General features: G+C 44.8%; 1 protein-coding gene across 1 annotated transcript in view; it reads left to right on the top strand.

Annotated features, from left to right (window-relative positions):
* PNPT1 (polyribonucleotide nucleotidyltransferase 1) overlaps positions 1-16,737 on the top strand; it is a 60,892-nt gene that overhangs the window by 35,991 nt on the left and 8,164 nt on the right. Inside the window, exons 17-23 of the mRNA XM_068115535.2 lie at positions 8,030-8,119; positions 9,308-9,361; positions 10,358-10,467; positions 10,942-11,013; positions 13,596-13,659; positions 14,268-14,351; positions 14,659-14,742. Of these exons, the coding sequence (XP_067971636.2) occupies positions 8,030-8,119; positions 9,308-9,361; positions 10,358-10,467; positions 10,942-11,013; positions 13,596-13,659; positions 14,268-14,351; positions 14,659-14,742 (558 nt within the window). The remainder of the gene's footprint in view (positions 1-8,029; positions 8,120-9,307; positions 9,362-10,357; positions 10,468-10,941; positions 11,014-13,595; positions 13,660-14,267; positions 14,352-14,658; positions 14,743-16,737) is intronic.

Here is a 16,737-nt window from a genome sequence, read left to right as displayed (position 1 = left end):
CTCTCCCATCCCCCCCACACCCAACCTCTCGAACAATAAACTTCCAAAATGCAGAGTGGAGGTGAACTGAGCATGTATTGTTAAATCCGTGGTGATGTGGTTCCGTTTTATTGGTTTAACAATGTAGCAGCTCCAGCACACAGTTCTACGGGGGATAATGTTATTACGCCTGAGGACAAGATTGCAGCTCAAAATACGCAGCAAGCAGCTTTAAAAGAAACAGCAGGTTTAATAAATAATGGGAATGTGGACCTTGGTAGGGAAAATGGTGCAGAAAAAGGGACAACTGAACAGTCCGCTTAAAGTGGTGGGATGTAGCACAGGTGTGATGAAAGGACAATGGGCGATTTAAGATGCACACTAGGGTGGGCTTCAAAAAAAATCAAAATGCAGATTTTCTCCGGGACATGGTCTATTTTTGTTCCTTTTGGTGTCAAAGGAAACCACACCAAATGTGAATGGAATCCAATAATATTTAGGGGTGCCACATCAGTGATGAATTTTCCCCCATGCAAAAATAGGAATTCCCATTTTTTGGGCTGTATATACACAAAATAAATACATAATTATATATATACATTAAATATAATATTAAAAATAAATATATAGTAAATATACATTAAATAATAAATATACATAAATACACATTATACATTATATATATATACAATATATTATACATACAGTTTTGAGACTTCCTATGATCACTATCTGGGCAATTTTCATGCATGTTTTGTACAGGTTCCCGGGGTCAGGGGTACGCTTTTTTAGTGTGTAATATGTAGGCCTAACTTATTGACTGTGGCTCTTTTGTAGAGAGTGACCCTGTGGAGTAAGAATTAACAGGATTTTACCCACATTCTTGCTTATTTTGCAGATATGGCATGTGCTAGTACCAGTGTTTCATTGAAAACTCGGGCTCAGGATAATGTGTATTTCATTGGGTCCACTTCTGGAGATGCCAGCAAAGGTGCCAAGCTCCCGACTGTGCATCAATCTCTTGTCCTGTTTTTCCATCACCTGAAGAAGGAGAATCGCACTGCCCGGTAGAGTGCAACCCTCACCATTGAAGAGGTTGTGAAGTTCTGGGAAAAAGCTCACCTACCTACAACGACGAAGCAGCACTGCATCCATCGTTTGGAGGGGCTATATGAAGAATGGAGGAGCCTCCAAAAAGGTGCAAAGCGGGGTGGTGCGACCCAAGAGAAAAAGGAAGCATCCTTCAAGGCCTCCTTGGAGAAGACGTTTGATCTTAGGCATGCAGATTCGGAGGCCATAATCACCAACCCCGAGGACAGGAAGTTTCTTCACGATCAATTCTCAGAGAGGAAGGCTTCAATGGGATCTGTAGACACTGTGTTGGAAGCAAAAACGAAGCGAAAGAAAGAAAGGGAAGAAAAGGAGAAGACTAAGGCAGAGAAGGAAAATAAGAGACAGGAAATGGTCATGAAGGGTGCTACTGCTATGGAAGTCACAGACTCAGACTCTGACTCTGAGACCACGGCACAGGCTGGTTCTTCATCATCTGATGGTGGGATATCTCGTCCCAAGAAAAGAAGGCCTATCAACATTGTCACTCCTGAAGTCGCAGCTTCTTTGGATCGTACGAAAACAAGTGACCGAATGGCTGTCCACAACTTGGCATCCATTTGTAGAGCAGTAGGATGGGATCCTGCAGAGCTGGCACTGAACCGATGGACAGTGCGGCGGAATCGCATGATGCATCGATGCAAAACCATGGACGAAATAAAAGAAGCATTTCATCATAATGTGCAGGGTCCTTTAGTGGTCCATTGGGATGGAAAGCTTCTTCCCGATGTCACTGGAGATTTTGTGCATGTGAAGGTGGATCGTCTTCCAATCCTTGTGTCCAACCAGTACCATGGAATGGAGCAGCTGTTGAATGTTCCCAAGTTACCTGACGGGGGAGGAGAAGCTATGGCAACCGCTGTAGTGGACACACTGAAGAGCTGGAACCTTGTGGGCAAGGTGAAGGCTTTGTCTTTTGACACAACGGCCAGCAATTCAGGTGTTCGTGGAGGGGCTGCTGTCCTCATTGAAAAGAAGCTACAGACTGAACTAATTCATTTGGCTTGCCGCCATCATGCGCACGAAATCATTCTGGGAGATGTTTTCACCACTCTTTTCGGTCCTTCATCAGGCCCTGACATCCAGCTTTTTAAGTGGTTTCAGGCGGAGTGGCCGTCCATTGCCCATCACCAACCAAAAAATGGATTCACAGATCCTGATACGGCAGCTGAGTTTGCACAGAACAATGACATGATGGATGAAGCTCTGGAATTTGCTCTTGTGTGTTTGAAAGATCAGCAGCCACGAGATGATTATCGTGAACTCCTAGAACTGACTGTCATCTACATGGGAGGAATCCCACCTCGTGGAATCCGGATCATGGCTCCAGGAGCAATGCACAGAGCCAGATGGATGGCAAAAGCACTATATTCACTACAGGTGTTCATGTTTCGGTCAGAGTTCCACTTGACACTTCGAGAGGCGAGAAAACTCCGAGCCTTCAACATTTTTGTCTGCCTTGTGTATGTACAGGCTTGGTTTCGGGCTCCACAAGCTATTGAGGCTCCCCTGAATGACATTAACCTCTTCAAGAAGTTGGAAAAGTTTGAACAAATCAATCAGAAGATGGCTCAGGCAGCCTTGAAGGCACTTGGCTGCCACACGTGGTACATGAGCCCAGTACTAGTGGCATTTGCATTCTTTGACACCAGAATTGACAAAGAAAGCAAGATCAATATGATTGAAGCATTGAAAAATGACGGTGAAAACCCCTCTCCAAAGAGACCAGCTATCAAACGAGGAACCGCTCTGTCAATCGCTGGCCTCATAACAAAACACACCAAGCATTTCTTCAGCATCCTAGGGACCCCAACTGATTGGATGGATAAGGATCCTGGTTCATGGGAGCAAGAAACCAGCTTTCAGGAAGCAAAGAAAGCCGCCAGTGGCTTAGTCGTGGTGAACGACAGGGCAGAAAGGGGTGTCACATTGATACAAGACTACAATAAGCTCCTTACAAAGGATGAAGAGCAAAAGCAAGCTCTGCTCCAAGTTGTTGCTGCTCACAGGAAGATGTACCCCGATGCCAAGAAGGCAACAGTGGTGAAACAGGCCCAGAAATAGGAGTTACATTTCTCATTATATTTGGGTTTTTTAATATTATGTGATATGGTGTCTCTTCATTTTATGAACTGAACATTTGGATTGTTATCATTGAATTTGAGTTTGCATAGCAATATAGTGCTATTTGTGCAGCTATTGTAACTTGTGTTTGCTAGAATACAAAGAAAGTGAGTGGAGGGTGGATTTTCATAAAACAAACTTCTGATTTTGCTTTCGATCTATATATAGAAAAGTTTTGTAGACACCTTTAGTTTGAAGGCTGATGTGGCACCCCTAAATAAAATCAGATTGCTTTCATATTTGGTGTCTTTTCATTTTTGAACAAAAGGAACAACATAAAGCCATGTCCCAGTAAATATTTAAAAAAAATTATTTTGAGCACCACCCTAATGCACACTGATGGAATATGGGGGAAAACAGAACGACGTGAGGACAAGGATGACAGGGAGCTAATTAGACATCGGCGACGGCACGGTTTTTCGAAGCTGTCCACACTCTCACGCTTTCGAAGCTAAGTAATTGTTCACAATTGTGTTTTTGTCGAAACTGTATTTATCTTTCGGTGTGTACCTATAGTGTGTCCCAATGAAGATTATTGGTGTTGATCTTTCATACCTGTATAAAAAAATCGTGGGTTATTTCGTGCCGCGTTTTTTTTCGGCCTATTACTTTGTTTCCTACCTTGAGGTTTTTTTTCTCTCAGCGGTTGATTGTGGTCCATTTACTTTCGTTCTCAGTTTTTCCCAGTCTTTTCACCCCATACTTGCTTGTTTAAAATCTTAACAAAAACAAAAACATTTCCTCCTTTGTTCTTATTCGTTTAATCGTTGTTCTTATTCGGTCGTTCGTTCGGTCTTCGACCACGTGTTTCACCCCTATTTCCCCAGATAGTTTTCACTGTTCAATTTAAAAGTGTTTAAACTTTCCCCTGAAGTACTGTATTCTGTCGCATATTATAACACCTTTTTCTTCTTCTTCTTTAAAAGGATGTTTTCGACTTACCAAATCTATTCATTCCAAAAAAAAATTCCATCTCTTACAGTTCCTCTTTTCTACATTCCCTGAACTCTCCTGCACTCCATCCCCCCTCCAGCGTCCTTAAACGTATCTTTGACTCGAAGGTCACAAGAAACTCATTTTGCAATAAATGTTCGTTTCCCATTAATCGGACACTTTCTAAATTCCAATCTCACCCTTCCCCTCCAAATCTTCCCCATCACCCATCCCTTTCAAATCTCCCCCCTTGCCACTCTCCTCCAAATCTTCCCCATCACCCATCCCTTTGAAATCTCGCCCCTTGCCCTTTCCCTCCTAAACTCCCCCCGTACCCCTTCCCTCCTAAACTCCCCCTGCACCCCTTCCCTCCGAGACTCCCCCTCGCCCCTACCCTCTTAAGCTCCCCCCCACCTCTCCCCTCCAAATCTCCCCATCTCCCATCCCTTCAAATCCCCCCCCCCCTTTCCCCTTCCCTCCAAAACTCCCCCCTAACCCCTACCCTCATAAACTCCCCCTTCACCCCTCTCCTTCAAATCTCCCCACCCTCATTTTTTCTCCATTTCCCCCCTCTCACCCCTCCTCCTCAAAGCGTCCTCCCTGCTTCTTTCCTCTTCCAACTCTCACCTCCATATCCCCCAACCTACTGCCTCGCTCTGCCCCCCCCCCCCCCCTCAAATAACACTTCACTGTGCCTCACCCAATCACCATCAAACCTTTTGTCTGCCCCATCCTTCCCTTCCTCCTAGCTATTCTGAAATCTCTGACACACTTTCAACAGCTCTCCCTACCTCTTCGTCCTCTTCCACATCTTACCCTACCCCCCCCCCCCCTCCCCGTTCTGTATCCGATGCTCCCCCTTCCTCTTCATTGACGGTATGGACCTCAAACATCCGGGGCCTTCGCTCTAATTTGACTGATCTCTCCATACAGGTTGCTTCTGACAAACCAGACTTGATCTGCTTAACAGAAACTTTCCTCCTTCATGATGTCTCTGATTCCTTAATATCTCTCCCGGGTTACTCCCTCCTCCGGTATGATAGACCTGAGCCTTGTCCTGGAGGTGGGGTTGCTGTCTTTATCAAAAACTCTCTTCCTCACTCGCCCTGCACTGCCATCTCTCCACCTCACCCCCAGGAGTACCTCTGGCTACGGCTTCCCCTTCACTCCCACCTTTTGTTAATATGTGTGTTGTACCGTCCACCAAACAGTGATGACTCCATCTACATCTTGCTGTCTGATAATATGGACCAACTTCTATCTACTCATCCCAACTCTCTCTTCCTCATATGTGGTGATTTCAATTGTCACCATGCCAGTTGGCTGGGTGTGGGTACCTCTCTCACCAGCCATGGCTCCTCAGCAAAGGACTTCTGTGACTCACTGGGACTGACACAATCTGTCAATTTCCCGACCCAGATCTCAGGCAACGGAGCATCTTCTCTTCTGGACTTGGTTATGACTAACTTCCCTGCAAATGTCTGCTGCTCTTCTTCTGCTCCAATTGGCTCATCTGATCATGTGCTTGTTAAAGTGGACATCTCTCTGACCATTCTCAGAGAGCCTCCTCAGCGTGGACGATTCTGGCATTTCACTCAGGCCAACTGGCACGGTCTTCAAGCAGCCATAAATCATCTGGACTGGTCTCCCATCTCTACTGCCACTGACATCAATTCTTCCTGGGAATTCTTCCAAAGTAAATTGCTCTCTCTCATGCACAGATTTATCCCATCTCGCCTTCAGTTGTCATACCCTTCCTCCCATCCATGGTACACGGAATCTTGTGGTGAGGCAGTTGCCCAGAAACAACTTGCCTTTGCCTCCTGGAAAGCAAATCCAACGGAAGGAAATCTCATTTCCTTTCACAAAGCCCGAAACAAGTGTGTGTCCACCCTCAGGAGAGCCAGGAAACAATATCGCTCCACTCTCAAGACCGAACTCTCTTATCTGTCTCCCTCTTACAAATCCTGGTGGCGTCGGTCAAATCCGTTTCTGGTGTTTGTTCCCCCTCCATCCCCTCGCTTACCTCAAATGGCTACAAAGCTGACTCCGCACGTGAAAAAGCTGAATGCCTCAACTCTGTGTTTGCCTCTAAATCTTGTCTCCCAAACCCATCCCTCTCTGTACCCACCGTACCCAGTCGTACCCAGCTGTTCCTGGACTCTGTGTCCTTTCCTCCTGACAAGGTGGAAAAGTTTCTGTCAACCCTCGACTCTGATTCTGCAACTGGACCTGACGGCATCAGCCCACGGGTCCTAATTCCTGCTCCGCCGCTCTTTCACTCCCTCTCTCTGTTCTCTTCACCCTCTCTTTTGCTCAAGGTCATCTGCCATCACCTTGGAAATCAGCCAACATCACCGCTTTACACAAAATGTGCAATATACAGATCCTTGCAACTACAGACCAATCAGTTGTCTCCCAATTATCAGCAAAGTCATGGAATCCATCATTGCTTCGGATATCAAATCTTTCCTCTTCTCAAATGGCTTGATCTCTGATCATCAATTTGTTTTCAGACCAGGTCACTCTACTCTGGACATGCTGCTTCTGCTGTCTCGACAATGGATGGAGGTCCTCAATGCCAAACAGGAAATTAGAGCTGTCTCCCTTGACATATCACGTGCCTTCGATACGGTCTGGCGCCCCGCTCTGCTCACCAAACTCTCCTCCTATGGTATCCATGGAAATCCCTACGCTTGGCTTGCGGACTTCCTCTGTGGTCGTAGTCAACGTGTGGCCCTGAATGGGTTTCTCTCATCTCTCCTTCCTGTTCAGGCTGGAGTTCCCCAATGCAGTGTTCTGGGCCCTGTGCTTTTTCTGGTCTCATCAATGATCTCTCTGACTCTTGAAAATCCTCTCTATCTCTTTGCTGATGACTCCACTCTCTGCCGCTCCATTCCTCATCCCTCAGATCGGCAGTCTGCAGCCTCCTCACTCTCTGCAGACCTGGACAAAATCACAGACTGGTCAAACAAGTGGAACAAGTCTTTCAATCCTGACAAATCTCACACTCTTACTATGTCTCTCCGAAAAGACCGACTGGACAACCCCCCCATCCACTTTCTGAATAATCCTCTCCAAGAAGTTCTGTCACTCACGCTTTTGGGTCTCACTATCTGCCATGATCTTTCCTGGGAAAACCACATTTCAAATCTGGCCTCCAAAGCCAGTCGCCGACTGGGCATCCTCCATCGTGCGAAGTCCTTCCTTGGCACACCTGAGCTCCTCACCACATACAAGGCTTTCATCCGCAGCTCAATGGAATACTGTTCTCCCCACTGGGCCACTGCTCCTGCCTCACACCTAGCTCGGCTTCACACTGTTGAAACCAAAGCTTTCAGAATCATTGGAATCTCCCGCGATGAAGCTAATTCCGAGGGCCTTTCACTTACTCACCGCAGGCAGGTTGGTGGGCTTTCTGTCTTCTATCGACTCCTCTCCGGCCTTGCTCCCCCAGCTCTCTCTCTCGGCTCTGTCCCCCAAATATTCCTGCAGGTCGCACAAGATCTGCCTGCAACCCTCTTATGGTTAAACTGCCAAAATCAACCTTTTTTTGTGTGATAAATGTTAGCTCTTTCACGAGCCTCGATCCTGTATACAAAAAAATATCAAAAATTAAAAAAAAGCCAATTCTGGATTCTGGTTGATGCCATTTAGTGTTTAAAAACTCTCGTTGACACACATTAAGATTTAGCTGATAATTAATTAACCCAATTCACCCCTATCTGCCCCCCCCCCCCCCTTCCCACTACCCCAGCCCCCAAGTCATCTTTGAAACAGTATTTTGTTTGCTTTGCCAAGTCTGCTCTTCAGGTGATGATGGTCTGATGGTCCACAGTACATCCCTCTAAGGGAATGATGTTTTCTTTTTCGTCCCCTGCAGGAACGTTGGCGGAAAAGGCTGTGCGTCCAGTCATGCCCAAGGACTTTCCTTTCACGACGCGTGTCACAGCTGAAGTGCTGGAGTCCAATGGTGAGACTTCTTAAAATGAACGTTCCCAATTCACCTTTTTCACCACACATGTTCATGTGTACCTTAATCTTCTTCATCTTCATCTTCACTTATTCCACCATTGTCATTTGGATGCGTGCAATTTTGTGCCATGCATACCTCCGCCAGGTTGAACAGTTTACGTTTGGGATACACCCTATCGGCCGGATCTGAATCTGGACCTAATCCAAAATCTAATCGGCTTGTTCTTATCGCCTAACCAACTTATCTACCAACTTTTTTGTCATAACTAATCCACAACTTTTTGTTATATCGTGCTCTATATTGTTTTTGGCTCTGAAAACTCCCCTCTCACCCTTCTCTATTACATCCCTCCCCATAATATATATATATATATATTTCATAATTCCCTCCCTTCCCTTGAATTTTTATATCCCACCCCATCCTTCTCTCGTGTAAATACAATGAAGGTAGTTCCGTGATGTTTTTTTTTTTACTTCGCCTATTTGGCAAAGGTGGGATCATGGTTTGCAGATAAACCAGCAATTTGTGCAGATATTGCATACCTGCCTGCTTGTACCTTTTTCCGCAGGTTGTGATGTATTCGCAGTTTGATTCGATTGATTCGCAGTTTCTTTCTCGAGCTGTATTTCATTCAGGACCTCCGAAGACAAAGTAATGCACCGTGGATAAGTCCCCACGCTTCGGAAAACCGTCCCCTATATGTTGGCTAGTCGAGCATCTGCCTTGCCATTACCTTGTTGTTGTTGTTGTTGTTGTTGTTGTTCTTGTTGTTGTTTTGCCCCTGTCAGTTCTGGTTCAACAGACTAGCGGCATGGAGATATCTGATCGGTCGCACAGGAGCGACCCAGAGATCCCTCACATCCAAGATGTTGTGATCGTTGCCTCCGTGAACCCAGGACCGCACAGTCTTCCATGTTTTATTTTGTGTGGAGTGGCCTGGCAGTGATTGCAGGTGTCGTCAGTGGTGGCGTCGAGTCTATGTTTGTAGTGTAAACGTTGTGGGTGGTGTCCGCATCGAAGGCGTGTCCATTACCAAGTTGATCAGGCTGGTGACTTTTGTAAATGCCATTTGAGTCTAGTTGAACACCACGAAGCATCATCTGAAACATCCCATCCAATGAAATAGATTTCCAGGAGGATTTTCAGAGGTTATTTTGATTTGAAGTTTTTCTGTTTTCATTTCAGGATCTTCTTCGATGGCCTCTGCCTGTGGAGCCACTCTAGCGCTTATGGATGCAGGTACAACATGCTATTCCTACACCCTTTTTAGGAGAGTTTTGGGAATTACTGTTTTTACTTGTTGAATGAAAACGCGTTTCTTCATTATTGACATTGTAAACACTTCGTTTAGGCCAGTTGTGATAAAAACTTTTGTCATCCCACATGACTAATGTATTTCCTTTTGAACACCATCCATGAGTAGGCGGACTGTCAAACAATGCTTTATATACATATATATATGTATATATATATATGTATATATATATTTATATATATAAATTAGAGCAAAGTCGATGGCGTGCTATCGCAAATCCTCATGCTTCCCGCCGAAAGCAAAGTTGAAAGATTGCAAAAATGAACCGGGGGTCAAATCCCAAAAAATGTTACGGATTTCATGCATCTCCTAATGTTGATTGCATTTTCAAAGTTTCATTTAGAATGTGCCCATAATTGCATTTTTTGGTTTTTGACCTACGCCAGGGCACAGGGCCAAGAATGATACTGCTCACGCACCTTTGTGCAATGTGGTGATCATAACTACCAAGTTTGATTGCAATATCCCCCGTATTTTTAGTTGTTTTTTTAAAGTATGGGGATGATTATAATGATGGCGAGGGCCACTCTCTGATATTTTATTGTCATTCCTTGTCAGAACTCCATTATGTCTTTCTTCAGGGGCATATTGCTCTGAAACTGAGCAATTACAATTTTCAAAGGAATATGAAACTTGAAACCGAATTCCCTGTCTATTTCCACCATGTTTGTTAACAATATTCACATCCATTAAAATCGTAAGCTCATTTGAACAACACTTGCTCCCGGAAATGAGTGTCCAAAGCCTTTTGCTAAGGTAGTTATACATATTTAACGTCAAGCAGCTTTAGTGTTCCGGACTCACTATGTGGCCTCAACTTTCTTTCGGATAATATCGTTAATATTTTTCCTTGCAGAGGTATGTTGAGTATGGCCATGTCTAATTCCTTTCCGTAACATCGGTTGTCCTGATAATCTCAGGTGTCCCTATCTCTGCACCCATTGCTGGCGTGGCTGTGGGATTGGTGTCTAGGGAAGACCCAGAGAAGCCTGGGCATTTCCTGGACTACAAGCTATTGACTGATATTCTCGTGAGTGGATTTGAAATGTACTTTTATTCCCTCATCTTCACCTTTGTTTCCATTTTCTCCTGGAGATTTTATCCTTCATTCCTAGAAATATCCTAGAAATATCCCACGGCCTAACTGTAACGCCTAGAGGCCCAAACATTGGGGTGTAGGTACTTCAGAATCTGTGTAAGGTTTTAACATCCGTTTTTGAGGCCACTATAAAGTGTATATTGACATGTGGAGTTGGCGCTGCCGCCGCATTTAAATGCTAAGTCTTGTAGAACGGTACTCTATAGTCTGTATGCAATACTTCTATAAAGTTGACTGACGTTGTGCATTTAACCCCCTATAACTTGCAGAAGTGAAATGACAAAAAAAACACTTTTCTCTACCGTTAAGTCACCGTTCACCCATACATGTTATGGGAATGCAAGGTAGTGTTATTTGCAGTCAAGGGCCTTTCTGTGATATATTTCCATTATTTTTCTGCCACAGGGTATTGAAGATTACTTGGGGGACATGGACTTCAAGATGGCCGGTAGTAAGAAGGGAATAACTGCATTGCAGGTGTTCTTTTCAGACTATAGGCTTTATCGATTAACTCTACTCCTTTTTTGGGTGGGGTGGGTGGGATGAAGGGTGTGAATGGTTATTAAAAAAAAAAAGTTTATCCACACCGCAGCCTCGATACTTCCGTTAGCAGTGAAATATAGATGCCAAATGAAAAAATATATTTATATATTTTCTTTTTTTATACATGGTCAAGGCTCATGGAAGAGCTTGGACACAGAACAGATCAGGACACAACATGGCAAAAAGAGCAGCAGGAGAAAGGGTAAATGCCAACAGCAAAGTGGAGGGAGAATGTCGATGGAGACGGACAAACAAGGGATGCAAGAAAGGGTGGAATCGTCAGCAAAGAGATAAAGAGGACTTTCCAGAGAGTCAGTGAGATTTGATTATCTATTTACAGGGTGTCTCAAAATACATGGAACCCATGTCACTGCTAACTGCATGTCCAGGAAATGTAATCTTTTTTGGAGTTTCTTGTCTGAGTAATAAATTATTATCATGTTAATGGGTTCCATCTATTTTGAGACACCCTGTTTTTGTATGAAGCCTGTAGCTGCTTGGCTGCATCATTTCACGGCGGCTGGCTATGCCACTGATACAATGCCCCCTTTGCCAAGTCGCTGGTACTCATTATGCCAACCTCGGAATGGTGATAGGCTGAGTCGACCCGCCTGGTGTTAACTCAACGGCATGTCAGGGGCTTGAACTCAAGACCCGAGGATCCTAAGCCAGCCACCTTAATCGTTAGGCCAACACCAGACTTATATTAATTGATGAAGAATGTGAACAAGATAGACCTAGAACACAGCCTTGGGGCACTCCAGCCTTGACAGAGAGAGGAGAAGAAAGGGTTCCATTGAGTGCCATATGTTGGCTACGAGAGAGGAGTAAGTCAATAATCCAAGAGTGGCGTTGGACTTAGATTCCATATGCAGACAGTTTTGAGAGGAAGGCGGGATGCCAAACTGCATGGAAAGCTTGAGATATATCCAGAGAGATGGCCCTCATCTCATAACTGACATTGTGGGCCCCCATCCAATGTTGGAGGAGTAGAAGCAGCATGTCCAAGGTGGAGTGACCTGGTCTGAATCCGAATTGATGATCTGAGCTGAGGCCATTGAAGAAATGGAATAATTTTATGTCAATTGCGATGATGGATTCCATGACCTTGCTGGTGATTGGAAGTAAGCTAATTGGTCTATAGTTAACCCATAAAGCACGTCAGGCTACAATTGTGGCCCTACCAAATATGGTCATATGGGGTGTGTTCTAGCCACTATTTGTATGCAAGTGAGTTTAAACTGACAACTGTCTTTAATGGGGGTAGAGGCAGTGTTGTCTCGAAGCAGACTAGTTAACCCCTCCCAGCCATTTTTGTTCCGTGAAGAGACAACCTTTTATATTTGTCTTATTTCAATCCAAGGGGCTGGTTGTTCTGCTTTTGTTTTCCTTGTGTAGCCCCCACCTCGAGTGGCCTTCTGGCTTTGTGTCGGGCAATGTTTCATAAAAATAAATAAATAAATAAATAAACCCAAAGAACGAATCGTGACCTTTCAAACAATGTACAATACTGGGGGTAACTTATGAAAGCTTGCTTCTAATTGGTGGAGAAAAGCCGATGACAAAAAAGCATTTCTGGGCGACTAACCAGCAAATCCAGCACTTTATGGGTTAAGTTAAGGGGACCAGTTTTTACACCTTTTATGTAATGCTGTGATGTTGGCTGATTTCCAAGCAGATGGAAGATGATCTAGGGTAAATGACAAGGAGAAAAGGGCAGAAAGAAGAAGTGCAAGAGCAGCAGAGCATGTTTTTCAGACACTTGAGCTGATGCCGTCCGGTCCAGTAGCAGAGTCAGAGTCGAGGGTTGCCAAAAATACTTTTCCACTTTCTCAGGTGCAAAAGAAACAGAATCCAGGTATAACTGGGAAGTAGGGTACAGAAAGAGAGGGGTTAGAGACACAAGATTTTGAAGCAAACACAATATTGAGGCATTGGGCCGTCTCATGGGTGGAGTCAGCTGTGGTGCCATTTGAAGAGAGGGAAAGGATGGAGGGGAAGCATACTCCAGAGACCGATTTCACAATGTGCCACCAGGTTTTAGAGGAGGGAGATGAGTTTGAAAGCTCATTCTTGACATTGGGCTTGACATTTTCTGGCTCTCCTGAGAGTGGACACACACTTGTTGTGGGATTTGTGGAATGATCTGAGATTGCCTTCAATTGGATTAGCCTTCCAGGAGGAAAATGCAAGTTGTTTTAAGGCAACTGCCTCACCACAGGATTCAGAGTACCAAGAGCAATAGGATGGGTAAGATAACTGAAGACGAGATGGGATGAATCTGTGCATAAGAGAGAGCAGGTTTCTGTGGAAGAATTCCCAGGATGAATCAATATCGGGGGCGGAAGATAAAGGAGACCAGTCCTGAAGCGTGATGGCTGCTCGCAGTCCCGGCCAGTTTTTTCTGAGTGAAGTGCCAGACTAGCACTGAGGCTGTTCTCTGAGGATGGCCAGAGAGTTGTTGACCATCACAAGCAATGATTTGTCCAATGAGTTTGTGTGTGCTTGTGTTGCAGGCAGATGTGAAAATTCCTGGCCTGCCATTGAAGGTCGTAATGGAGGCGGTTCAACAAGCCTCAGGTAATTTGAAAATTGTTTTTTCTCTTCATTTGCTGTGGCCACATTTCACAAGTGCTGTCAGCACCATAAATAAATAGCCATTAAATAATCCGTGATACTTTGTCATATGATCCAAGTACTATATTTATAGCTATTGACTGATATCCTGGTGAGTGCATCACGAATCGGAATATAATTCTGTCATTAACTACGTAAAAGTGGTTGAATAATTTGATCCTCTCTCTTTTTATATTCCATCTATCAACACCCTCCCTCCCTACCCCCCCCCCCCCCTCCCACCGCCCACTCCCCACTCACACCCACTCACTTTACTCTCCTTCCAATTTCCTTTTCCTTTCTTCCCCAACTCCTGCCCATTATCAGTCTTTTTATGTATCACCATAACCACTTCCTTTTCCCTTGTATACGCATTTCACTCTTCATTCATACATTGCCGAGAGTTGAGATGGTCTTTGGTTTCTGTAACAGACCAACCTCGTTACCCACCACCAGACTTGGACAGCCATGATTTTGCGAATGCTCGTAATACATTGGAACGCATAAGTATACTTTGCAGACTTTCAACATAAAATCCCACAATGTGATGCTTCATCTTTGTATGTGTGCAGTTGCAAAATCCGAGATATTGAACATTATGCTTCAGACTTTACCCAGACCCCGAGCTAGCAGGAAGGAGAACGGGCCAACCACCGGTATGTGTGTGTGTGTGTGTGTGTGTGTGTGTATATGTGTGTGTGTGTGTGTGTGTGTGTGTGTGTGTGTGTGTATGTATGTGTGTGTGTGTGTGTGTGTGTGTGTGTATGTGTGTGTGTGTGTGTGTGTGTGTGTGTGTGTGTGTGTGTGTGTGTGTGTGTGTGTGTGTGTGTGTGTGCGTGCGTGCGTGCGCGCGTGCACGCTGTGCGCTTGCGCGCGTGTCCTGCATTGCCGTCTTATTTTACTATGAAGCAGAACCCCTCTATTGTGTCGGTATTCACAGTGTGCTTTGTTCTGTCCTTCCAGAGATGATCCATGTACCCATCTCAAAAAGGCCACGTTTTGTTGGGCCTGGTGGTTATAATCTTCGCAAGCTTCAGGCTGAGACTGGTATGCCATTTTTGAGGGTTTCCTTTGGTATTGCAGAGGAGCAATGTGACGGGAGTTATATTGCGCTTCTTTTGTCTGAGGAGTACATTTCTTTGGCAGGGCAAGTTGTGACATCGTGCTGATGGAAAGGACACAGCAAGCGAATTACTTTCAGTAATTTGTGAAACAAATGCTGTGTATAATTTTTGTTTATTTCTCTTTTCAGGGAAGGGTTGAGGAGAGGTGGATGGGAGGGATAGGGGAATAAGTTATTCCTATTCTTAAATTGATCCCTGGTGTTGGGCTAGCGGCTAGGGTGCCGGCTTAGGATCCTAGGATCCTGGGTTCGAATCTCGGTCGATCGCCGAATTAACGCCAGGGGGGTTGACTCAGCCTGTCATCCTTCCGAGGTCGGCTAATTGAGTACCAGTTCACTGGTAATTCCCTGTTTGTCGTTGAAGGCGGCAAAAAGGGTTGGCGTCAGGAAGGGCATCCGGCCGTAAAACATTGCTTCAAAAAGGGGACCAAAAAACAACAACTACCACAGTCCCCGAAAAGGCCAACCCCCGCTTTGCGGGGAAAAATGGCCTCTAAACGGTGGTTGGTTTTTTTATTCTTAAATTGATATATGTGGGGAAATTACATGCCCAGACCAGGAATCGAACTCAGGTCCTCTGGAAAGCCGTACCAGTACTCTGCCATCTGAGCTATCTGGGCGACCCTGACTGAGCATGCAATTTTCCCACACATGTGATTGCCACTCTCTTTCCGTCAATGCTTCCGGGGCACTCGCTGCCAACCAGAGGAGCACCAACGGCCTGGACACGAGAGGGTCTTCCTCCATTGGGGGGACAAATTCATGTCCTCTATTATAAACACCACTGGGTTCGTTCCTGGTCTGGGCATGTCATTTTCCCACATATATCGATTTAATTATTTAATCTTCATCATTAATCAAATTATGCCAATTCTTTTTTTTTCTATTCATTCTTATTTTTTCATTTGGAACAATTTATCTTTCACACCATTATGGAAATGGAAAAGAATTGGCAACCATCAGATCTGTCAAATATATAATTTCAACTACCACCTTGCCAGCTGGCTGAGTGTTCTCCAAGCAGCAAACCGCTGTGGTATTGCAGCTGCCGCTTTCTTGTAAATATGACCCAATATATAAATGGTCCAACCCGAATTACTGATTCTGGTAAATCTTCCATCTTGGATCTGCTAATGACCATCCAAATTTCCATCCAACCTCTCCTGTTCCTCCTCTACAACTCCATGTACCTCTGATCATTTTCTTGCCAAAGGTCATCTTTCGGTCACCTGCTTGTCTGCCTGGAAGTAAGCTAACCTCACCTCACTCTCATTCACAAGAAGGGTGCGAAAACAGGTGTTCTCAACTACAAGCTGGCAAGTGTACTTCCCATTACAACCAAAGTAATTAAATCCAACATTGCTGCTGATTTTGTCTTTTCTCTTTTCAATCAGCCTGATCTCCAACAGTCAGTGTGGTCAGATGTCAAACGAGAGGTCAGGACATATACTAGTGATACATTGTGCATTTCACAGTCTGGCATCCTGCACTACTTGTCAAGCTCTGCCTGGGGCATGCAATGCTGCCTTCCTTCATTCGCGCAGTAAATACGTTGATATCAATGAAACCCTCTTTTGCTCTCCGAGTGGTGATGTGCCTCAATGCAGTGTATTGGGCCCAGTCTCTTTCCTAGTTTTGATAAATAGCTTCTCTGTAAACCCACTCTTCCTTTTACCAGATGACTATATTGTTCTGTACAATGCTCCATCCCACTGACCGGCATATGGCAGCTGCATCACTCTATTGATCTGGCATCGATTCCATGCTCCACTGATGAATGGAATGTCTTTCATTCCTGGCGAATATCAGTGCCACCCTGTCGCTCAGGCAGGTCATCAAAATAACCAACCTGTCTATTTCCATGATCAAAGTTTGGAGCATGCTCACTCTTCAACATCTAGGGTCCTAGGCCTCACCAT

Source organism: Myxine glutinosa, chromosome 5 (assembly GCF_964187855.1).
Source record: "Myxine glutinosa chromosome 5, kmMyxGlut1.1, whole genome shotgun sequence".
Classification (NCBI taxonomy): domain Eukaryota; kingdom Metazoa; phylum Chordata; class Myxini; order Myxiniformes; family Myxinidae; genus Myxine; species Myxine glutinosa.
The sequence above is the reverse complement of the archived record's forward strand: the minus strand, read 5'-3'. Positions and strand labels throughout refer to the sequence as shown.